Genomic DNA, 26691 nt, shown 5'->3' with positions numbered 1-26691 from the left:
TCTAAATGAAATGAGACATGTTGGCATAAGGATTTTGTTACTGGTCTAATAGGTCAACATTATTGGCGCAATCTAATGGAGCACACCAGAGTGGGTTAGATGGTGAATTGGCCCACATCGTTGGAGTGGAGTCCACTTGTTCTATTTCCACTGGTGAGAAAATTTGTCCCAGGAAGTCAGTGATGGAAACGTTCCAAAGCAGAGAACCCTGGCTACTTAGGTGTATACTGATCCACTTATCTGTCCTTATTATCATAGCCATGTATCACAACCCTGGATGACCAGGGTCAGATTGAAGTTTTAATTAAAACGATAAAGTTCATACAACAACAAGTTGTAAATTCAATGAATATCTGTAGGAACAGATCCTGGCAGGGAAAATGAAATGATGTCAAGGTGTCAAGTTAGCTTCAGAGAAAATGTAAAAGGGAGAAATGCACAATGAACTGTACCCACCTGGGAATGAACTGTACCCACCTGGGAATGATCTCAGACTGTGAATGTGAAGTTAAAATAAAGACAGCAGTCTGGGCGTGTGACAAATTAACATGAGGAACATGAAGCTGGAGGAACACAGCAGGCCAGGCAGCATCAGAAGAGCAGCAAAGTTGACATTTCAGGTTGGGATCCTTCTTCAGGTTGACGGGTTGATAGGGACCCTGAAGAGAGATCCTGAACAAAATGTGAACTTTCCTGCTTTTCCGATGCTGTCTGGCCTGCTGTGCCTCCAATTCCACACTGTGCTGTCACTGACTCCTGCATCTGCACTGCCTGCTATCACAGAAAAATTAACATTTTATCTTTAAAGAATACAAAGGCACAGTGGTTCAAAGTGAGCTTCAACCCTGGTCTGTGTACATTAGTCATCTGTTGCCGTAGTGTATAGGCGAGTGTGTTGTCAAGATCATAGCTTTGGAAAGGGATATTAAACAAAGTTGCATCCTGGACAAAGAAAGGTACAAGTCTCTCACACTCAGCGTTGCCAGCCAGCCACCAGTGAAAGGACTGGGATAACAGAAGTTTGATCAAGATTCATAGTCAAGAACATTGAAATCAGCGTTACAACTTGCAACATAAAGACTAGTGGTAACATCCTTTGGAATGAAGGCAACATTCTGCCATCTACTTTCCATGAATGACTCAGAGACAGAATCTTTTTTGGGCTGGCTTCTTAGTCTTAATCTTTATCTATGTACTGATAAATTCACTCTTTTCTTCATTCAAGAAAGACTGGTTAAATTGGTTCCTTTAAAATACAAGTTCATTTGTTCTGGGAGAAAGTGATCCTTTACAACATAAACTTGTTGTGATTAAATAAGGTCAGAAATCACACAACACCAGATTATAGTCCAACAGGTTTATTTGAAAACACAAGCTTTCGGAGCCTCAGTCCTCCATCAGGTGTTAGCGAGAGAGGTAGAATCAGACACAGAATTTATAAGTAAAAGATCAAATGTTCACACCATTGATGAGGATGTACTAAACAAAACTAAGATGGTGTCATATCTTCAATCAGTTAGATGGTTTTAATTGATTAATATGTATATGTAAATCCCCAAATTCTTTTCAAGTCACAGTCCTGGAGAGAAATAAAGATTTCATAATTTTAGGTGACACAATGCATGCTCCCTGTGAGGCCTTGTTTAGAATCTGAGATAGCAAGAACTGGAGTCAGAGACAACACAGTGTGGAGCTGGAGGAACACAGCAAGTCAGGCAGCATCAGAGGAGCAGGAAAGTTGACATTTTGAGTCAGGACCCTTCTTAGAATCCGTTTGTGTTTTAGTTTGGAGGCACACTGGCTCCAATACTAACGTAGGAATTTATAAAGTGCCACATTGACTGACTGTCTGGAAATTGTGTGCTTTTTGAACAAAATAAAATTTATCTGCAAATACAAATTCACCCATAGATTTACATGTATGCATGCGTGTGCGCATGTATGTGCGTAAACAATATCTTACACCTAACATATATTGTCTGACCTAAAATGTCACCTCTTCTTTCCACTGATAAAACCTTTAGCTGTTTCAGGACTGTGATTTGAAAGGAATTCAGGGATCAACATATACATATTAATCAATTAAAACCTTCTAACTGATTAAAGATTTAATTGCATCTTAGGTTTGTTTAGTACATCCTCATCAATGGTGTGAACATTTCATCTTTTACTTATAAATTCTGTGTCTGATACTACCTCTCTCACTAACACCTGAAGGAGGACTGAGGTTCCAAAAGCTTGTGTTTTCAAATAAACCTGTTGGACTATAACCTGGTGTCGTGTGATTTTGGATCTTGTCCAACCCCGGCACCTCCACACCATGACCAAATAAGGGGTTGGATAAATAAAGAGAAGCAAGTACACCCTCCTTAATTGAGAGTTTTACAATTTGGGGTATCCCATCGGGAAATCTAATAAACTGGGGAACCTTATGCAGTATCTGGTTGTAACATTTTGCCTTGAGCCCACCCACCAGGATTTAATGGTGGCTCAGAGATTCTCCCAAACACAGAGATAATAGGAACTGCAGATGCTGGAGAATCCGAGATAACAAAGTGTATAGCTGGATGAACGCAGCAGGCCAAGGAGCATCAGAGGAGCAGGAAATCTGACATTTCAGGCCTAGGCCCCTCATCAGAAGAAGGGTCTAGGCCTGAAACATCAGCTTTCCTGACCCTAAGATGCTGCTTGGCCTGCTGTGTTCATCCAGCTCCACACTTTGTTATCTTGGATTCTCCAGCATCTGCAGTTCCTATTGTCTCTGATACAATTTTAACCTCACTGCGAAGCCTCTTCTAAGGATGCCTATCCTGAAGAATTACCCTCAGATTGTTGTAAAAATTTCACGAATGACCTATAGGGAATTACATTTTCCCAGAAAATAAAACAGATCGGATCCATGCCTTTATGACTAGAGAAATGCAGGGAAAAAAACTAGAATGTTCTGTTGAACCTGATATGATGGGGACATGATGGGAAATATATGAGGGATCTGCAGAGCATATAGAGAAATTTACTCTTAAGAGTCCAATGGAAGATGATTACACTTGTGTAGATAACCTGAGGCTATTTAATAGAAGGGCAAAGAAGAGTTCTATTACTGGTGTTTAAAATCACACCAGCTTCAATGAGAAGAAATTCAGAAATACCAAATGGTCATAATGAAGCTGTAGTTTTAAAATGACTGGCAGAGGAACTAGAGGACACATGAGAAAAGAAATCTTATGCTAATGAGTGGTTTAAATTTTGAATTAACTGTTTGATAGTGTGGTGGATATTGGTTCAGTTTTAACTTTCAAAATGCAATTCACTAACTGGGTTGCTGTTCAAAACAGCCAGAAATCTGCAGGATGCTCTGCTATTCTGTGAACTTTGAAGATAATACTAATTCACTTCAATGCAACTTAGCTTTATGGGCTCCACATTACAATTTTACAGTTTTACAATTCTAATTATTACAAGTTTTTGAAAGTATATTTAATATTCATGACTTTATTCAATGCATTATTAATGTTGAAGAATAGCAATTTGCACTCTCACAGTAAAGTTAACATAAGATATGCCAAGGTAGTTCACAGGAGTATTATAAAGCAAAAATTGATGCCAGGCCAGAAAAAGTGATATTGAAGGAGATGATCAAAAGCTTGGTCAAAATGATGTGTTTTAAAGAATGATTTAAGGGAGGATTCTGCCAACCCAGAAATCTGCATTAAATTCTCACATCATTAAGACAGCTATTGCCACAGGATAACCAGCTGTTGAAAGGAATACTCCAGTTTAATAAGATCACCTGAAAGGCAAAAATCCCTCAAAATTTTCCTGCAATAAGTTTCAATTATAAATTGCACGTAATTAGTATATACAATTCTAATTTTAGAATAAGTTTTGATTAATGAAAAAGCACCAGGCCTATAGTTTTAATTGTATGTTCTTCCCAGAGAGTTAAATTTAATCATTCCTAAATCAGACAAAATGTGGGTTTACTGAATCACACTTTTTAAAAAATAAAGTTGTTATTTTGGGAGCAGTATATTAATAGTCCTTTATTGTGGGCTAAAAGAATCAATTGAAAGTCAGAGCTAAGCGATCACAAAACCAAAGAATCAGATCTAAGCTCTGCAGTCCTGTCACATCCAGTTTTTGACATTGGCAGACAATTAAACAATTAACTGGCAGAGAAGGCTCCACAAATAGCCCAATCCTCAATAATTAGGGAGCCCCGCACATTAGTGCAAAAGATAAGGCTGAAGTATTCAAAATGATCTCCAACCAGAAGTCCACCTTGGAGATCGATTTCAGTCTCCTCCCAACAGATGTCAGTCTTCAGCCAATTCGAATCATTCCACATGATACCAAGAAATGGCTGAAGGTACCACATACTGGGTAGGCTATGGGACCTGACAACTATTTGACAATAGCACTGAAGATTTGTGCTCCAGAAAGTACCACATTCCTTGCCAAGCTGCTCCAGTGCAGCTGGTAGCTATTCAATAATGGAAAATCGCCCAGGTGTGCCTTAGAACATAGAACATAGAACAATATAGCCCAGAACAGGCCCTTCGGCCCTCGATGTTGCGCCGACCTGTGAACTAGTCTAAGCCCATCCCCTACACTATCCCATCGTCATCCATCTACTTATCCAAAATGTATACAAAAAGCAGGACATATCCAACCCAGCCAATTACCACACCATCAGTTGACTCCCAATCATCAATACAGTGATAGAAGCACAAAAGTCTAATCCACATAAACAGGCAACTGTGCACTGCAAAGAACTTCAAGTTTGGAATAATGAAGCACGAAGTGCGTCCAGCCTAATATAGTTGCATGCACATTTGGATTTAATTTCTTTGCAGGTCGTACCAATTATTAATATAACTCTAGAATAGCTTTGGAAATTCAACTGCACTTTTCTGACCTGCATGTTACTACCTAGCTGGGGCTGGTGATGATGGCGCAGCAATGTCACTGGACTAGTGATCGGAGTCCAAATCAAATCCCTTCAGGATCTTGTACGCTTGCTTTGCATCACCTCGCACCTCTCTAAACTTCAGAGTGTATAAACCAGTTTGTCTAATATTTCCTCATTAGGCATCTACCTCTGTACTGCTTCCAAAACACTGATATCTTTCTGCATGTACAGTGACCAGTACAATACACAGTACTCCACAGTACAGTGTATAAGTGAAGCATAACATCCCCACCCTTGTATTGAAGTCTCCTCACAATAAATCATAACATTCTATTAGCTTTCCTGGTTATTTGCTATACCTGCAGACTAACCTACTGTGATTCATGCCCCAGGGCAGCCAGGTCTCTCTGAATCTCTGTTGAATTTGCAACCTCTCACCATTTAGTTAACAGGCTGCTTTTTTTTAATTTTCCTTGTGACAAAATGGACAATTTCACACTTTCCCACATTGTATTTCATTTGCCAGATCGTTATTCACTCTCAACTTTTCTGAATCAAATTTTTGCCTCCTTATGTCGGCTTCACAACTTATTTTCCTATTTATGCTTATATAATCAGCAAATTTAGCTTCGATACTTTTATTCCATTCATCCAAATTGGTAATATAAACCATGAAGAGTTGAGGACCCAACATGGAACCTGGTGGCACACCATTCATGACATTCCATCAGCCTGGAAAACGCTAATTTATTCCTACTATTTGCTTCTTGTTAGCAATCTAATCTTCTAATCACATCAAATGCTACCCCCCCCAAACCACTAGCTTTCATTTTTTGGAAGAAGTGCTTTGAGCCTGTTAGCTCTGGCTAAGTGGGGAAAGTACAAAAGGGAAAGGCAAGGCACAGATTCTGTAGATGTAAGGTGAATGAGCACTAAGACAGCAATTGAGCAGCCGTGAGATGCAGCCTGGTCCCACCATTTTAAAGTGCCCTTACAGCAGGACTGTAATTCCAATGACAGTTGTTAGTGTGCTCTCATGTGTGGCATCAATGTCCATAAGCATACTGTAAGGGCATTGCAGATGTGTCATGGTGAGTTGGACAATTAACAAAGCATTTAACAAACAATATTCTCCTGAGCTCGCAACTCATTACTGCCAAATAAGAAACTCATCACTTAGCAGATGCATAAAACGGTAAAGTAATGTGCCCCTGTTATCAGGATATACCTTGCTGGACTTTCCATCTGATGCTGCAATAAATCTCACCATAACTCAAGGTGTTCAGACCTCTATTACACTCTGAGATAATGGGAACTGCAGATGCTGGAGAATCCGAGATAACAAAGTGTGGGGCTGGATGAACACAGCAGGCCAAGCAGCATCTTAGGAGCACAAAAGCTGATGTTTCGGGCCTAGACCCTTCAACACACCCTATTAGATTCTGCTCTGTTTCTGCTAAGGGTATAGTGTAATGCATAACTGTCATGTCGCATTTTCAGTTGTGTAAAAAGAATTTGAGGAGTACCTTTTTCTGTAATTCTAATATATGACATATTATTTACATATAGATGTATTTGCTGCCTCAGTAATGTTCAATCAATGTTAATTTTAATCTGTTTGTTACAGTACAAAGCCTTAAATCATGAAATCTTACTGTGTGATTCTTTGCAATGGTCACTGGGAATTTCATATCTCCTCTTAAAAAATATTGATCACTACAGGAATCATAAAAATATAAAGGGGTCTTAGTCTAACCAAAAGGATGTCCCCAACTTCACGGCAACCCTTCTCATTCTTAATGACACCATACCGTCCAATTTCTCTCCTTTGTTCAATAATTGTGAATACTCTTGGTTCCAATCTTCTCTGTCCAATCACAAGTTCAACATCTGTACAACTGACATCTCCCCTTGCTCTGTTACCTCCAAGGTTCCCAAAGATCTAACCTTGGCCCCACCTTTGCCTTAGATGCTAGTTTGTGGTGACATAATCCATAGGTATATGTTCATTTGATATATGTTTGCAGATGATATCCAGTTCTAAATCCTTCACCATCTCTCAAACACTCCGCTGCTGTTACTGCACCATATGTTATAGAATGGTATGGTTAGCATGTGAATATTAGTTGAATGAGGTTGATGGACTGGGGTGATGAGGTTCCCCCATAATATGCATGTTCCAAATCAAGAGGAACCCTTAAAGCCTTTTCAGAAAACTGTTGACCCTTCTCTCTGTCTTAATCTGTTTCAAGTTTCTGATGAGTATTCAATATTTGTCAGTTATGAAAATACTAAAGGGGTCAGTGACCATCGTCTAATCTATGTAAATTACTAAATCCATTCAAAAGGAGTGATTTTATGGATCAGCACTGCCAAAGGGATGCAACGCTAAGAGACAAACACATCCTCTGAAATCACTGCATGCAGGTCCATGACTTGCCAACAATTTAATATGGTTCTGTAACTTTCAGAATGATTTTACGCTTCACTGCTAGAATATTTATAACAAATTATGCACTCAGGTTTTCATTAATAACTCACCCAACTCGTATCCTTAACATGGAAGGAGGGGTAATCTATGCAACAGTGATCAGTGTCCTTTGTATAACCTGGGATAAATCAACACCTCAAATTAACAGTGATAATGGGAGCTGCAGATGCTGGAGAATCCAAGATAATCTGATGAAGGGTCTAGGCCCGAAACGTCAGCTTTTGTGCTCCTGAGATGCTGCTGGGCCTGCTGTGTTCATCCAGCCTCACATTTCATTACCTCAAATTAACAAACAGTTCGACACTTAAAAAGGATCAACTGCCATTTAATAGGAAAATAGGAGTAGAAGAGTGTAATGTGAGCGCCAGTAGGGTATAGTTGAAGACATTGTTGAACTTGAAGGTGAAGCTCATATCAAAAATTAAAAACAAAGAGTAAGGAAGTGTGATCTAAACTAATTAACAAGACAATACAAACTTAAATAAGTGGGAAGAAGCAATTCTACTGCTTCATGGGAGAAAAGTGAGAAAGATTAATTGAAGATTCAAAGATATAAGCATTCCAGTCAGCGAGACAGAGGGAACTAGAAATGAATACTGTTTCAGAAGCCAAATTTAGCATGAGCGTTTTTTTTCTATTTCGAACAGAACAGGGTCATTAAGGAAGAACTATAATCAATAAAGAACACAGCAGGATTGCAAAAAATAACAAATACACACAGTTAAATGCTCTCAGCTGGGAATTCATGGGACTCCGGGGTATGTTGCAAAGTACGAAAGGGTCCCCCGAATCTTCAGATTGTTTCAGAAATTATTTTGCTTTGAATTTCTATTTTCTTTTGCAATCACAATCATGGCTCTATAGAATCAATTATCTTTCTGCAGACAGACTGAGTTTAAAGGATTGACAAATTCCCCAAACACAGATAAAGGTCTCAGAGAGATTTTCATGTGTATTTATAAAAGAGATACAAAGGGATTCAGTTGTGCAAAGGCAGCCTGCTACTCAGGTGGATGAAGGACACATATTTGATCTTCAGCTCCCATGACACTGTGAAATAGGCTTTGGAGATCACTGAATGTCACTGTTGCAACTGATTTATTAAATATAATGTTTAATTCCTGACAATGCCAAAGTGATGCAAAGAGAACCATCATGCATCTTGAATTAACACCTGCTGTGCTGTTGTTTCGGTGCCCACACACACGCACAAAATAATCCACAGTCAGCTCATCTAACATAGTAGAGTGCTGCCGAGCTTTCTATAGGATTTCAATGTTACAACTATTGATTCTGTGGGGACAGCTTTACAGACAGTGGAGTGCAATGCGTTCACTTTTTCTCTTGTGATGCAACTGATGTACAAATACATTTTCTCCGAAATACCAGCATCACATTTCTTGATATTAATAACATTGATTCTTGAGAAATAGGCAACAGGTTTTAAACATCAAACCATAATATTTTGTGTTTGGTTTGCAATGCACCTGAAATGGTCATTCTTGGTTTTGTAAAGTCACATTTAGTTCTCAAGTATTAACAGTGTATGTCAAAGTTTTCAGATCAACTAGACTGGTGTTTCATTCTGCTTCTTTTATCTAAAAGCTAAATAAAAATTTATCTTTGAGATCAAATATAGACATTTAAATATTTATCTCATTTGAAAAGAACATTGATAGTCCATGGCAACTATCAGTCATTTTAAAGTTACAGATGGCTGATATGTAAAATGTGCCTGACCCCTTTTAAGAACATTGGTAAAGTTAAGTGAATGAAGAGGAGTAAATTCATTAAAGGAATTACTGCTAGTCACATTTTCAATAAATAAGCATCACCATGAAGAATCTTGACAAACATGCGAACACAACCTCATGCTTTTAAAACAGATTTGCAAGAAAAGCCTAAAATTTTAGGAATTGAGCCATTTGGATAATAAATTGGAACAAATTACTGAGCTTAAGACCAACTGAACCTATTTACACCTTGATCTTAACATGTAGATTGCATACAAAACATTGCACAAATTATGTATCATTTGGAAATAAGCTGTCTTCAAAATAAAACCAAGATAATATTTAATATAATATTGCTGAAGACTTTGATGCCTAACAAGGGGAATATTACAGGCAATCACAAAATAATGGTGTTCAGATCGTACAGAAATTGAATATTGCTGGGGAAAAAAGACATTTTATCAAAGCTTTTAATCTTGCACTGATCAGAACAATTTACAAGATCAACTATTTATTGAGAAAACCAACATTTTCACTCAACGAAAGGACAGGGCAGATTTGTTGGCAAAATGACTTTGACTGGTACAGATATTGTCACAAAAACTGAACCAGTTCAAGATGACTGATAGTTGACTGCTACACATTTCTTAAAATTTAATTGAGATGGGTTGACTCCGATTGGTCAAGGCATTTGTTGAGTCCAAACAGATGCAGTCTGTATATATGCTCTTCCCGTCTGCGAAGAACAGGGCCCTTGTATTAATATACAAAGTGCAACACATCAGAAGCCCAAATAACAATCCTAAATTGTTGTCACTGTATTTCTTCACATATTTGGCACCATCTCGGAGATATTGTCCAATCGCACAATATCAAATCTAATGTTATAGGTTTTGCAAGCAAGGGCTGATTATGAAAAGGACAAGATTAATCTTGAACAAAGTTTCAAATTAAATAATCTCCGCAGGCAAAAACAACAAAACATAAATTTGTGGGATAGGAATGAGTTCAGGACAGGATTACGGAAGCATTGCTGTTCACAGAAATACTAACAGCCAGAATAGCCTTAGAGAAAACTTATGCGGCTAAGCCACTGTGGCAGTGTGATACCGTGATCATGAGATGCAATTTTTTTTATTTGAAGGGAGTGTCAGATAAGCCCAATTAATATTATGATCTTATCTCTATAAATTAACGTCCCTTGAAGAAAAATTGTGTTATGTCACACTTCAGAATGTGCTATCAAGGAGCACTTGCAAAAGAATACCCTGCTCAGAAATGCTCAGTTTAGGCTCTTATTGACACTGTCATGGATACTTGTACCTGCAGCTGGCAGATTGTTGAGGATGAGGTCAAACATGTCTTTCCCTCTTGTTGGTTCCCTCACCACCTGCAGCAATACACAGTGATCAACAGGAGTTTTCCTTCCCAAATTTGACCTGGTGCCATGGGGTCCAGTGCCAATAGTGAAGGTTTGTGGGGCTACACCCTCCTAACAGTGTACCACAGTGCTGCCACCTCTGCTAAGACATTCCTGTCAGTGGAACAGGAGATATCTAGAAATGATGGTGGCGTTGGCTGGTACAGTGTGTTTGAGCTGTGATTCCACAAGTATGACTGTCAGTTGATCCTTGAAGAGTCTGTGAGATGGCTCTCCCAGTTTTGACACTGACCCCTAAACTGGTAGCAAAGAGGACCCTGCAGCATCAACAGGTTTGTCGTTGCTGTGTCAGGTGTCTTAGTAATACCAGGTGGCCTATCTGATTTCATTGCTTTTTTCAGATTTTTTAGTAGTTTTTACAACTGGATGGCTTACGGAAGCATTTAGGCCATTAGGAGGGGCCATGTGAAATGACCTTACTGAAGCAGGGTCCTCTTTGCGACCAGTTTAGGGGTCAGTGTCAAAACTGGGAGAGCCATCTCACAGACTCTTGAAGGATCAACTGACAGTCATACTTGTGGAATCACAGCTCAAACAGACTGTACCAGCCAACGCCACCATCATTTCTAGATGTTTCCTGTTCCACTGACAGGAATGTCTTAGCAGAGGTGGCAGCACTGTGGTACACAGTTAGGAGGGTGTAGCCCCATGAACCTCTGTATGGTAGATACTAGGAATGCAGTCTTCCTGGTGTACAGCTGTAAAAGCAAATATATTGCACTTCATTACACTCATTCCGTGAGAAATGTTTAAAATTAAAATATATTTGGAGGTACCCAGGATGAGATGGTGTCTACTGCTACAAGTGCTTATTCTGCTCAATGTCAATTCTGTCAACCTTTCTCTGCAGTGGGCTTCCTGACATAGTCTAGCAGGAGCCCTACAAAATTATTCAAACAGGCCTCTCTATGAAAATTCACTGGGGGGGAGCAAATAAGATTGGGACAGCCGTCTTTGTGCCAGGTTTTCATCAAAGCAGATAATGCCTGCAGTAAGGGAGAGATAATGGGAACTGCAGATGCTGGAGAATTCCAAGATAATAAAATGTGAGGCTGGATGAACACAGCAGGCCAAGCAGCATCTCAGGAGCACAAAAGCTGACGTTTCGGGCCTAGACCCTTCATCAGAGAGGGTCTGATGAAGGGTCTAGGCCCGAAACGTCAGCTTTTGTGCTCCTGAGATGCTGCTTGGCCTGCTGTGTTCATCCAGCCTCACATTTTATTATAATGCCTGCAGTAAAGTAATTTCAATGAACATTTCCAACTCACAAAAATACCGGCCCATAAAAAGATCCAAAAAAAAATTATTATAAAGGAAAAAAGTAATCACAGAATATCTAATACCTCACGGTTATGGCATAACCGTCTTTATCACACTAGCTTCGTTTATCAAGAGTTAATGCTCCTCTGTTGCCAGTGTCATGAATTATGCTACATGCCAAATTTGAATAACATCTTGCACATGTATTCAGAGATAATGGGAACTGCAGATGCTGGAGAATCCAAGATAACAAAGTGTGGGGCTGGATGAACACAGCAGGCCAAGCAGCATCTCGGGAGCAGATGCTGCTTGGCCTTCTGTGTTCATCCAGCTCCAGACTTTGTTATCTTGCACGTGTATTCATGTGGGTCGATGCTGCAGAAGTGGATAATGGACAGGAGTGAAAGAAATTTAAAAACACTGTGCAAGTAGTTGAACACAACCTTTTCCCCCCCAACAATAATCAATGTAAAAATAAACTCCAAACATATTAAGGAGGGTTGTTTGGGAAAATGTAACAATTTATTGGTTGCCTCATAAGCATATTGCTTTAATTTTCTTTTTTTTTAAATTTTATTTTATTTTATTAAAATATTCCTCAAATTAGTTCATATTGGTTGTTATTCATGTCTATGCTGTTCAAGTTCTTTAAACTGCAGATTACAAGCAAGTCAATGATTTGATGGATGCCCCTTAAAGACATCCATTCAATTTACCCTGGTTTAAAACTTACAAAGTAAATTTCTTCTGGCAGTCATTCACACACAAGAACTACGTTGGTAATAAATAGCACTAGGAGCCTGAAGTACAGAGTATTGTACACGCCATACCTTGCATGGTAAGTATGTCCAATAGGCTATTACTGTTCCAAAATGACAAAAGCTCAGACTTCAGCAGTCAAAAATTCCTTTTCATTGCGACGAACTATTTCCATGCAAAGATGGATGCTAGTAAACAGCAGGCTAGGGTAAGTTTAGACAAAAAGAAGTTAATTGCTGCCAAGCTCTAATTGCTGCTGCTGATGTATGAAACTTGATCTCAGGTGGGTGGGTAACCTGACGGCATTTCTGACGTCACAATCCCAGCCAAATATAACCTAATACAACTTCCTCTCAAATTTTCCAGAGTATAAAATTTTAAATGTACTTCACTTCCACTTTGTCTCATTTTATCATTAGCATTGCTTTTCAATGGGATTTAAAATGCCAAGCTATTTATAAAACAGTTATATATGCCCCTGAAAATGGATTTATTTCACCCGCAATAGTTCATTTAGTTGGATGATGAGATGGGGAAATATAAGGAAACAAACTGACTCAGAAGAGGAGGTCATTTTAAGCAACCATGCATCCAAAAACAAGGAGTAGTAAGGATAGGCAAAAGCTTCCTCCATGTTCAGGGTTGGTCTCTCTTACTTCTTCCTCCTCTTCAAATTTACAGCTACACTGTCATGATTATGCAAAGGATAATTATTCATCCATTTGAGGCCTGGAAGAAGAGCTTGCTAATACTACCAACAACGAACACAAGTTAGCATCATTCATAAGTGTAAAACAACTACACATCCAGGGGAATGCAGTTGGTAAGCTTGACATAAACAGTGCTGGATAGAGGTCAGTACACAGATGAGAAAGAGAAACTGCTTCTTGCTTAAGATGGCAAAAGATTTTTCAGGTAAAATAGCCATATTGCTGCACTTAATATCTCAAATTTAGAAATAAGGTGAAATTCTGCATGGTATAATACATGCAACTCTTCATTAGGGAAATAAATGATAGGGTTAACCAACTGGAAAATGCCAACATTCATGAACAACATATTAATTGATGTTAGCCTAGAACGAGGCAACCACTGAAAATCTGATACAGTTTTGCTGCTTTGCCTGACAGTGCCATTATTTTTCTGTTGATGCAGGTTAGCTGGAGGGTTATAGAGTCATTGAAATATAGAGATATACAGCACAGAAACGGACCTTCAGTCCAACTCGTCCATGCCAACCAAATATCCTAAATTAATCTAATCTCATTTGCCAGCATTTGGCCCATATCTCTCTAAACCCTTCCTATTCATGTAGAACATAGAACAATACAGTGCAGAACAGGCCCTTCGGCCCTCGATATTGTACCAACCTGTGAGCTAATCTAAGCCCATCCCCCTACACTATCCCATCATCATCCATATGCTTATCCAAGGACTGTTTAAATGCCCCTAATGTGGCTGAGTTAACTACATTGGCAGGCAGGGCGTTCCATGCCCTTACCACTCTCTGAGTAAAGAACCTGCCTCTGACATCTGTCTTATATCTATCATCCCTCAGTTTCTAGCTATGTCGCCTCGTACAAGCTGACGTCATCATCCTCAGAAAAAGACTCTCACTGTCCACCCTATCTAATCCTCTGATCATCTTTTATGTCTCTATTAAATCCCCTCTTAGCCTTCTTCTCTCCAGTGAAAACAGACTCAAGTCCCTCAGCCTTTCTTCATAAGACCTTTGCTCCAGACCAGGCAGCATCCTGGTAAATCTCCCTCTGCACCTTTTCCAATGCTTCCACATCGTTCCTGTAAGGGGGCGACCAGAAGTGTATGCAATATTCCAAGTGAGGCCGCACTAGCATTTTGTACAGTTGCAGCATGACATCATGGCTCTGGAACTCAATCCCTCTACCAATAAAACCTAACACACCGTAAGCCTTCTTAACAGCACTATCAACCTGGGTGGCAACTTTCAGGGATCTATGTACACGGAAACCAAGATCCCTCTGCACATCCACACTTCCAAGAATCTTTCCATTGACCCAGTATCCTGCCTTCATATTATTCTTCCAAAAATACCTTTTTAGATGCCTTTTAAATGTTGTAATTGTACCAGCCTCATTCACTCCCTTTGGGAGCGCATTCCAAACACACACCACCTTCTGCATGACAAATTGCCCCTTAGGTCCCTTTTAAATCTTACCTCGTCACCTTAAACCTATACCGTCTAGATTTGGACTCTCCCACCAGAGAAAAGACCTTGTCCATTTACCCATTCCATGCCCCTCATGATTTTATAAACCTCTATAAGGTCACCCCTCAGCCTCTGACGTTCCAGGGAAAATAACCCCAGTCCATCCAACTGCTCACTATAGCTTAAACCCTCCAACTCTGGCAATATCCTTGTACATCTTTTCTGAACCCTTTCAAGATTCACAACATCCTTCCTATAGCAGGAAGACCAGGATTGCACACTGTATTCCACAAGTGGCTTAACCAATGACCTGTACCGCCTTGACATGACCTCCCAATTCCTATGACAATAAAGGCAAGCATACCGAACACCTTCTTCATTATTCTGTCTACCTGTGACGCCATTTCCAAGGAACTGTGAACTGCACTTCATGGAGTCTTGAATATAATTATTGTGCCTCAATTGTGCATTTTTCATGCTGCACGAATACTTATGTTATCCCCAGTAGCATAAGAAACTGCACTGGATATTGTGGTATTTCAGAGTCCAACAGACATTTATTACAGCTAACTATTAAATACAAACAGTACATTCCTCAGACGCTAAAGTAGCTGGGCCAAAATTAAGTTAATACATTATAACAGAGGAGCATACCCTCCTTCAAGCCATCTGAGGTAAGTTGGGATAGGAGATCTCTATACCTTCAGGTCATGTATAGTGATAATTTCATGAACATATCTCTTAAAGCGATACTGACCACAAGTCAGAAGATGGCATTTGTAATACAGTCTCCATGGACTCAATACCAACTTTACATTCTTGGTACTCTTATGATTAAAGGCAAAATGTCCACATAATTGCCTGACTTGATGTGTGCTGAATTATTCAGAGCAAATATAAGAGATATCAATCATTATTCACAATCAGCATTGCACAAATGCAAAAAAATCAAGTGGCAGGACTAATTTATTCATTGCACTCCCTAAAACAAGCAGTCAGCAAATAACCTAGCACTAGAACATCGAAGAGTACAGCACAAGAACAAGCCCATACTGGCTCACCATCTCCGCACTGATCATGATACTATTCTAAACCAATCCCATGTGCCTGCACATGGTCCGAATCCCTCCATTCTCTGCCTGTTCATGTGTCTGTGTGAATGCATCTTAAATGTTACTATCTTATCTGATTCTCCTTGGCAGTGTATTCTTGGCACCTATCATCCTGCAAAAAAAAGTTGCCTTGCACGTCTCCTTAAACTTTCCCCCCTTACCTTAAATCTCTGCCTCGTAATATTTAACTTTTCCATCCTAGGGAAAAAGACTATCCAACCTAGCCATGCCTCTCACAATTTTATACGCTTCTTTCAGGTCATCCTTCAGTCTCCAATACACAAGCGAAAACAATCCAAGTTTGTCCAACCTCTCCTTATATCCAATACGCTTCAATCCAGGCAATATCTTCTTAAACCTCTTTTGCACTTTCTCCAAAGCCTCCACAACCTTCCTCTAGTGTGGAGAACAGAAGTGTGTGCTGAACTCCAAATGTGGCCTAACTAAAAGTTTTATGCATCTTCAACATGGCTTGTCAACTTTAATACTTAAGGCCTTGAGTGATGAAGGCCATATGCCTTGTTTACCAAAGTATCCACTTATGTTGCCACTTTCAGGAACCTACAGACTTGCATCCCAAGATTCCTCTGTATATCAATGCTCCTAAGGGTCCTGCCGTTTACTGCATTATTTCATCTTGCACTTGATCTCTCAAAGTGTTTCACCCCAAACTTGTCTGGACTAAACTCCATCTGCCATTTTTCTGCCTAACGTCCCAACTTTTGTGTATCTTCCTGTACTCTTTGGCAATCTTCTACACAACTCCACAATTTTTTTTATGTGATCTGCAAACTTATTAGTCACTCCATTAACCTTTTCATCCCAATCCTTTATGGAGATTACAAACATAAAGGCTCCATCACTGACTCTTGTGGAACACCACTGATCACACACCTCCAGTCAGAAACTCACCTCTCCACAACTACGCTCTTTTTTCCATGACTAAGCTAAATTTGCATCCAATTTACCAACTCATCACGCATCCCATGTGAATTAATCTTCTGGACCAGCCTACCATGAGGAACTTTGTCAAGTGCATTATCATGAAGATTGCATTCTGCCTTGTCCTACTCAATCATCTCCATCACTTACTCAAAAAAACTCAATCAAGTTTGAGACAAGACCTTCCCCACATGAAGGCATGCAGACTATCCCTAATAAGTCCATTCTCTTCCAAATTCTTGGAAGTCCTGAACCAAAGAATCTTCTCCAATAATTTCCATTCCACTGACGTAAGGTTCACCAGCATACAATTCCCTGGATTATCCTTGTTGCCCTTTTTAAACAAAAAAAAATTGTATATTTTCTAGTCTTCTGGACCTCACCTGTGGCTAAAGAGAATACAAAGAACTTTGTCAAGGCCCCAGTAATCTCCTCCTTTGCCTCTGTCAATATCCTGGGATAGATCCCATCAGATCCTGAGACTTATCTCCCTTAATACTTTTCAAGACACTTAACACCACCTCTTCCTTAATATTGATATGCTCTGGAGTATCAACATACTCCTCCCTAATCTTACCATTATCCATGACATTCTCCTCAATGAATACTGATGTAAAGTACTCAATAAGGGCCGACTGCCTCTGGCTCGATGCATAAATTCCCCCCTTTGTCCTTGAGTGGTCCTACCTTACTCCTAGCTATCCATTTGCTCCTAACTTACATACAAAACACTTTGGGATTCCCCTCAATCGTATTTGCCAAGGAAATTTCCTGTTCCATTTTAGACTTCCTAATTCTTTCCTTCCTGCTTCCTTTATGTTCCTCAAGGGCATTGTCTGATTTCAGATTCCTTAACTTTACATATACTTTCTTTTTCTTTTTGACTCATCTTTTAATATCTCGTCATCAGGATTCTTGAATCATGCCACTGTTATCTTTCCTCCTCACAGGAACATGCTGGCCTCGACTTCTGATCAAATGGTCTTTAAAAGACTCCCAAATATCAAATGTGATTGACTTTCAAACAGCCGTCAGCCAACCCCTTTCTAATTTCTCCAGTTCCTACCCAATACTGTTGTAATTAGCTTTCCCCCAATTTAGAACTTTCACCTGAGGCCCAGTCTTATCCATATGCAAAACTATCTTAAAACTTACAGAATTATGATCATTGTTCCCAACATGCTTCCACACTCCAAATTTCATCACCTGGCCAAACTCATTCCCAAATACAAGATCAGGTACAGTCCCTGATAGTGTTGGACTATCTACATATTGTTTCAAGAAACCTTCCTGCGTGGACCTGACAAATTCTGCTCCATCCAAGCATCTGGTAGTCAGGCAGTCCCAGTGAATATTAGGGAACTTAAAGTCATGTAACACAACAATCCTGTTATTTTTTCATATTTCCATGATCTGCTTACATATCTATTCCCCTGTCACCTGCTTGCTATTGAGAGGCTTGAAGTATAACCCCATCACAGCAATTGCTTCTTTTCTTATTCCTGAGTTTTATCCATATTGCCTCGGTGGATGGCTCCTCCATGATGCCCTCTCTTAGTACAGTCGTGATATTCTCCTCAACAGCAATGCAACTCCTCCATCCCTTTTACACCCTTCTCTATCACACCTGAAATATTTAAACCTTGGAACAATGAGCTGCCAGTTCTACCCTTCTCTCAACCAAGCTTCTGTAATGGCTACAATATTGTAGTTCTCTATACTAACCCTGGCTCTAAGCTCATCTCCCTTCCCTGCTATATTCCTTGCATTAAAATAAATACACTTCAGATGACCATTCCTGTCGTGTTCATTAACCTGGCCCTGCCTGTTCTTCCCATTATACTTACACTGGGCTTAGCACTGCACTATTTCAACAGTGTTGACTCCCAAAAGTGAGTGACATTAATAAAACCATAGATATGGCTTAAAATAACTCCAAATTCATTGGCTGCATGAACTGAAATGGGTTTCAGGCCATTAACATATATATCATCGGTAATGACAGGCACATTTTATATATGCTGTGCTGGTAGCTCGTGAATCCTTTATGACAGCGACTGATATTTCCAGCGTCAAAATGGTTCCTTGAAGGGAAAGCCCTAGCTTGTGATTCCCTTGAGGCGATAATGAAGAAGAACTGAAGAGTTGAAATAATAAGGCATGCATTTAACCAGTTCCAGCATAATAACTGCATTGTTTAAAAAAAAATCCCTATACATGGAACAATCTGGGTTCATGCAGCATAGCCACACCAGGGTCTCAAATATCAGTATTGTCGAGTGCCAACCAACAGCTTTGCCAGCAAAACAGTCATTGCCATGGAGATCGTGGAAGCCAATGCCCAACATAATTGCCGGAGCACTAGGTTAGGATGTATCATGGGAATACTGCTACCAAATGCCAGCTTCAGAGTGGAATTTGATCTGTATTTTCTATAAAATTCTAGGCAGTGTTGAGGTAGAAGTTGGGTAGGTAGTATAAAATTGCACAAATATATCATCTCCTTGATCATTTTTCTGCTCTAATTTCAATTGGATAATTGGAAGGCAGACAGGAAACACTGATTATCAATTTTTGCACAGGAAGAGGGTTAAACTGGACATCCACTTAGGGGGTGGAAGTGGCCTGTTTTTGTGATGATGAGGGTATGGGGCACAGAAGTTTAACCTGGAGCTAAATAAAACACCAAAATTGAGAACAATTTTGTTCAGCTTGAGAGAATACCAAAAAAAAAGAAACTTAACAAGTCTGGCAGAATCTGTGGACGAAAAGCAAAGTTAGCATTTTTTATGGAAGACTATTTTACTAAATAATTACAAGAGCCTAGAGGTACAGATCACTGATCGTTTATTGAGCCAGTATTGGGAGAATCTACCCCAGAAAAGATTCCAAGGTAGCATGCCAACTCAGTGAGGATTCATTACGTATTTATTTATACATTGTAAGTCACATAGACAGTACATTACTTTAATTCTGAAATGATCTGATTAAGACAAACACCTTGTCTTTTTCACATGTTCTGAAATCGACAAGGCATCTGTTACTCCTAGTCTCACCCACTCCTTATCTTCCCAGGTGACATCCTAATTCTTCTCTGAAGCCTGTGGTTTATTCCCATATTTGACTAAACTCCTCTGCTTTGTCTTTCTTGGTGTGGCACAATGTCTTCCTAACATTCTATTTCCTCATGATTAATGCTGGGTCAACCATGCTACATTTTCAGAGAAACTGTTTGCCTGCTTCATCAGCACCTGAGCATGTTTGTTTTTTCAAAAGCTTTCCTTTTAAGCTGACTACTTTCTTGAATAAGAATAAATGGAAAATAAGCCTGAAATGATTATTGATTATGAAATTAACAAAAACTTTCAACCTCATTCTAATCCCAAAGGCTAGCTCAAGTCAGACCCAAATTGCCCCCGCACAGTTTCAAGTCCAGTGACTCTTCATCATAAGTGAAAGGCCACTGGACGTGAAACATTAACTCCACTTTCTACCCACAGATACTGCCAGACCTGCTGAGTTCTCTGGTATTTCTGGTTTTATTTCACAGTTACAGCATCCATAGTTCTTTGTTTTATATAGAGTTTGAGGAGAAAGCTGAAGACTACAGCTGCATTCTCTCAATTTTTCAGCAATTCTTTGGATAGCCTTAAATCCACTGATAAAATGGATGGGTTGTAATATTATGCCTCTGCACTCCCTCACAGGCGTGTGAGATGAAATAGTCCACCAACTGAGGCCATGGGATATTCATGCAGACACTGTTAGTTCTTGTGATGATGAAAAATTGTCCTCACAATGAGAAAATACTCCAATCCATTGTGTGGAACTGATCTTGCTGTACATTCACTACCCTAAATACCTACTTTGTCATCCAATGGTATTTTAAGGCAGCGGTGCCGACCATCTCCAAGATGCATTATAGCAACTCACTGAAGTTTTTTCTGTAGCACCTTCCCAATCTCAGGCAGCTAATGCCTAAAAAGACAAGTCATTAACCACATAGGAACACTGTCACCACAAGTTCCCTTCCAATGCTACCCTTCCTTGCAAATCTGTTATCTTTGATTCATTATCACGGGATCAAAATTCTGGAACTCCCTATCTAAGAGCACTTGGGATCATAACATTTCAAGAAAGCACCTCAGTGCTATGTTCTATAAGGAAGTCAGACATAGGTAATAAATGTAGGTACTTGCTAATAATATTTGTATCCAGTAAATAAGTTAAAGCAAGTTGCCCAATTTCAAAAACAAATTAATTTTGCAAAGTACTTTGAGGTTTTGTGATGTAATTGCAGTTTTGCCCAAATCTATACACTAAGGAGGATGTTTGGTGTCCCAAATGTCCCTGAAAGATTGTTGCTATAAAATAGTAGATAACTGCCTTTACTGATGAGCTTTCTGAAACTTAGTGTTGCCTGCAGCTCATAATACTAAGATGGCAGTTTCCACAGAATAAATGACCTGGTCCACAGTTAATATCGTTTCCCACACAGGGTGCATTGCCTTTACTTCCAACCTTTTCCATAGCCATTCAAAGCAGTCTTTGAATCTTGTCTGCCCATCAATGCCAATTGTTTTATGGCAATAGGCAGCATATCATGTGGATCAAATGACTTCTTAAACAGGTTAATTGCCCATTAATTATTTACTTTAAAAGATGGCAGTAGGATTGCTGATTTCTGCATGCGTTCACCTACCATATTATGAGCAATAGGTTCAGACGTAGGCAGAATGGTGGTATTCTAGGGGTCACACTACTACTAGAAACACAGGAGTTGGCTGGCTGGTGGGGGGGTGGGGTGGTGGTGGGGTTCATAAGATCCAGCTTATGGCTCATTTGCAAATTCAGAGTGGTGCATCATCACCCTTATTTATAATCAAGAGGGAGTTAGCCCAAACATTGAAAAAATTTCCTGAATTCCAAAGGTGAACTGATAGATTCTGAGCACCGTGGCAGCATTTGATTCAGAATGGCACCCAGAAGCCCAAGCAAAGCTGAAGGGATTGGTTGGAATCATACACAAAGAAAGAAGCTTGTGGTTGGAGACCAATTTTGAACATTACCAAGACACTCTTCACACGAGTTCCCCAAAGTGTGTTCTCAGCCCAATTAATTTCAGCTGTTTGACCAGTGGCCATCTTTCCAATATATGTTCAGATAGAAGTGAAGGTGTATGCTGATGATCGTATATTACTCATTACCATTCATTACTCCTCAGATATTGTGTGGCTTTGTACGTGTATACAATGTTCAGTCTTGCAACGATAAGTGCCAAATATCAGGCAATGACCATTTCACACATGAAAGAAACCCAATACCCTGCCTCGATATTTAAGTGCATTACTTTCCTTGGACACTCCAACATCAAAATCTTGGGAGTTACCATCAACCAGAAACCAAATTCAATGAAAAATGTCAATATTATAGTAATGTGGCAACATGCAAGGTATGAGTGACTTCCCTTGATAATAAAGTAACATTTAACAAAGTATTACATAAAAGTGCCCTTACAAAATCAACTGTCTTCATGAGTAGATCAGAAGCTCAAACTTTGGATGGGTAACTCACTTCTCGATTTCACAAATGCTGTCTACCATCTACCAGTCACAACTGTAATGGAGTAATCTTCCTTTGCTTGGACGAGTCTCCCAACAACACTTGAGAATCTCAACATCATCCAAGACAAAGCAATCTGCTTTATCAGTGTTTGATCTACCACCTTGAACTCTATAACTGATGCACAGTAGCAACAGTGCATACCATCACAAGATGCACTGCAGAAACTCAACCAACTTCCTTCGACAACCTCTTCCAAAATCTTGCCCTCTAGCACATGGAAGGACTAGGGCAACAGTTGCAGAGGAACATATTATCTGCAAGAGTCACTCCAAGGCAGACACCATTAAACTTTAACCTATATCACTGTTATTTTACTGTTGCTGGAAGTCCATTCCATACAGCATTATTGTGGACCTACACCAGATAGACTGCAGTGTTTTAAGAAGGAGGCTCACCATCACTTTATCAAGGAAAATGTGGGATGGACAATAATTATTGGGCTTGCCAATGATACCTACATCTCAAATTTCATTACCTTAAAAATGTACTCCCCTTACCACTAACACATAGTGGATACAATGTGTACCAATGAGAATTTGTACAACAACTCAGCAACAACCTTCTAATCTCATGACTGCCACCAGCTACAAGGCCAAAACCAGTAAATGTATGGGAGCAGCACAATACACAAGTTCTCATTCATGATCCTGAATTTGAAAATACATTATTATTCTTTCACACTCAATACCATGAAACTCAATCCATAAAAATATTGGAGGTGTACTTATCCCCCACAGACTGCAGGGATACAGGGAGGTGGCACGTCAGACCTATCTCAAGAGCAACTAGGATCGAGAAATATCAGCAACATTTATATCCCAAGAATACAAAACATAAGAATGCAAGAAATGTATGCCACTTGGTCCATCAAGCCCGCTCTGCCATTCTATAAGATTATGGTTGATCTTTTTGTGGGTTCAGCTCCAATTACTCACCATAACCCTTAATTCCCTGACTTTTCAAAAGTCTATTTTTGCCCTAGAAACATTCAACAAGGTAGCCTCAACTGCTTTATTGGGCAGGGAATTCCACAATTCACAACCCTTTGGGTGAAGTTCCTTCTCAACTCAGTCCTAAATCTACTCCTCGTTATTTTGAGGCTTTGCCCCCTAGTTCTAATGGAAACAACCTTCCTGTTTCTATCTTATCTATTCTCTTCATAATTTTACGTGTTTCTATTAAGATCCCAGCATCATTCTTCTCCAATTCAATGAGCGTAGTCCTAATCAACTCAATCTCTCCTCATAAGTCAACCCCCTCAGCTCCAGAATCAACCTAGAGAATTTCCTCTGCACCCCCTCCAGTACCAGTACATCCTTTCTTACATAAGGAGACAAAAACTGTATGCAGTACTCCAGGTGTGGCCTCACCAGCATTCGATACAGTTGCAGCATAACCCCCCACCCCCTGTTTTTAAATGCCATCCCTCTTGCAATGAAGGACAATATTCCTTTTGCCTTCTTAATTACCTGCTGCACCTTCAAACCAATTTCATCCAGGTCCTTCTGCAGAGCAGCACACTGCAATTTTTCACCCATTTAAATAATAATAAAACGGCAATATTTCTATCCCAAGGACAAACATAACGAACTTAGCATATACAACATCTAAAACCTATCTACTTTTCATACTAAATTTCAAGTAATGATAGGAATGTCATATTGTATTATTCCATCACTGATATCTTTCAAACAATAAACATCACACAGTGCGAGTGGTCCCTGGTATTACCATGACTCTGGCAGTAGCGGGACAGGTGTTTAAGATCTGAAGAAATTCCTTGCTAAGACCAGGGAATTGATTGGTTTGTAAACAATTTTTTTTTGCTTCAACCCAGTACCACCACCCATTCTCTGACAGGATTAAATTTAATCCTACCTATTTAACAACTCTGTCACTAAACATGCAATATCATGGTTCCCAGAAAATCAGTTACTTGGCTTTAGTTTTCTTATCTCCAGCTGAATATTACACACACCCTCCATGCTGGCTTACTGAACTTCACTCTAAACAAAGTTCTAAATTCTAACAAATGTTCTTTGTTCCAAAATTAATCGCAGCTCGTATCTCATCCATTACCTTTTGCTTTGCCAGGCTTAATTGGCTGCCTGCCCTTCAATGCATTTCATTCAAATCATCACACTTGCTTTATTAGTCTCTCCCTGGGCCTGCACTCCAGACCTCTGCAGGCACCTCCAGCACTATATTCCTGTCACTTCTGTCTTCTGACTCTCACATTCCTTCCTGCTAAATGTGATTACAGAACTTTTAACCTTTTGAGCAAACTCACTGGAAGTCACTTCTGAAATCGTCACCTTGCTACTTCTTTCTAAACATTTTTGCGCCTTTTCATGCTACAGAGTTAGGGGTCCGTTGGCTGCATGGCTGGTCTGTGATGCAGAGCGATGCCAACTGCATGGGTTCAATTCCAGCACAGGCTGAGGTTACCGTGATGGATTCTCCTTCTCAACCTCTCCCCTCACCCGAATGTGGTGACCATCAGGTTAAAACATCACCAGTCGTCTCTCCCTGGGACTATGGTGATTTTACCAGAATACAATTATGGCATCAAGGAACCATGGAAAAACTGAAGTCAATGGGAATCAAGGGTAAACTGGCCACTGGTCGGAGTCATGTGCAGAGCAAAAGAAAATAGTTGCAGTTGTTGGAAGTTGGAGTAATCACTACAGGAGTTTCTCAAGATTGTGTCCTAGGCCCCAACTAAATTCAGTTGCTTCACTAGTGACCTTCCCTGCAATATAAAACCAGTAATACTGATGTTCTTTAATGATTTCACAATAATTATAAGCACTCATTATGTGTCTAGCACTGAAGCAGCCATTGAATTACCATTTCAGATTTCCTCACTGTCAACATCCTCATGATTATTGTTGACCTGAAACTGAAGCCTGATATATGGTCCATCAATTGACCAGGTCACAGGCAAGAAATCCTGCAGCAAACACCCAAATCCTGTCCAGCATCTCCAAGACACAAAACAGAAGTACACCGGAAGGGTCTCACTTGCCTGAATGAGTGAAACTCCAACAGCACGAAAGAGGTTTGACACCATCCAGGACGAAGCAGCCCACTGGCCTGATGCTCTATTTACCACCACTAACATTCACTCCTTTCCTCACATATACATTGTGGCAGTATCTGCACCATCTAGAAGGTCCCACAGCAATTTATGAAGTCTCCATCAACAGCACCTTCCATTCACATCACGTCTAACATCTGGAAGGACAGCAGATTCAGGGGACCATTACCACCTTCAAGCAGCATTCCTTCTGAGTTTCTTTCCAGTCTCACAGGAATCTAAAGTCCATGCACAGCATTGACATCCAGAACCTGAAATCGATGCCACAATTAGCGGATGCTAATTGCGTTGCATGGACTCTTTGAATGGCTACACACACAACTTAGGGGAAACATTGTCTGCAAGTTTCCCTCCAAGTCGCATGTCATCTTGATTTGAAACTGCATCGCTGTTTCTACATCGTTACTAAATCAATAACCTACAATCAATGAGATCAATATCCTGGCACTCCCTTCCTAACAATGACACTGGGTATACCTACTCCGACGGACTGCGGTGGTTCAGGATGTTAGCTCACCGCCACCTTCTCAAGGTCAGTTAGGATTGGAGAATAATTGCAGGCCCAACCAGCGACACCCACATTCTGTGAACAATCATGGTGATACATATTTTCTGTCCACTCTTAAAATTTGAATTGTTCATTATTGTCCATTCCCAATGCAAGTCATTAAGTCTAAGCCATCAGTGAACATGAGGCTACAATACCTGCATCTCCTGCCTGAAGGTCACGAGGTCAAATCAAACCTGCGCCAGTGGTATATCATAATGTTTCTGAACAAGTTGATACAAAATACTTATGGCATACATATTTATTAGCCTAGCTGAATAAGAGAGAGGCTAAGAATGAAATTTGTACTTGCTAACGCTAAGTGTACAAACAACTGACAAAGATGATACCAGAAATGTGTTGCTAATATCAATTAGGAAAGAATGAACAGAACAGTAATAATCAAATGGACTTCTGTAAAATCAGAAAAAGTTCTCATGGAGTAAACACTGAGAGACTGGTTCTAATTGTGGGCAAGTGCAAAGATGGAGGCCAGCAATATCAGGAAGTCATGAAGAAATCACAAAGTTAATTCAGAAGTGATGAGAAAGGGAAATTCACTTTCAGAGTGTGGTTGAAGC

General features: G+C 39.8%; 1 protein-coding gene across 5 annotated transcripts in view; it reads right to left on the bottom strand.

Annotated features, from left to right (window-relative positions):
- The window catches only part of znf385b (zinc finger protein 385B), a 350354-nt gene that overhangs the window by 151516 nt on the left and 172147 nt on the right, over positions 1-26691 (bottom strand). Inside the window, exon 1 of one of the 5 annotated variants that reach the window (XM_048535400.2) lies at positions 12668-12850. The exons of the other annotated variants lie outside the window; for them this stretch is intronic. Coding sequence (XP_048391357.1) covers positions 12668-12674 — 7 coding nt within the window. The 5' untranslated portion in view covers positions 12675-12850. Of the gene's footprint in view, positions 1-12667; positions 12851-26691 lie in introns of those variants that run through there. 5 annotated transcript variants of the gene reach the window in all.

Source organism: Stegostoma tigrinum, chromosome 7 (assembly GCF_030684315.1).
Source record: "Stegostoma tigrinum isolate sSteTig4 chromosome 7, sSteTig4.hap1, whole genome shotgun sequence".
Taxonomy (NCBI): Eukaryota; Metazoa; Chordata; class Chondrichthyes; order Orectolobiformes; family Stegostomatidae; genus Stegostoma; species Stegostoma tigrinum.
The sequence above is the reverse complement of the archived record's forward strand: the minus strand, read 5'-3'. Positions and strand labels throughout refer to the sequence as shown.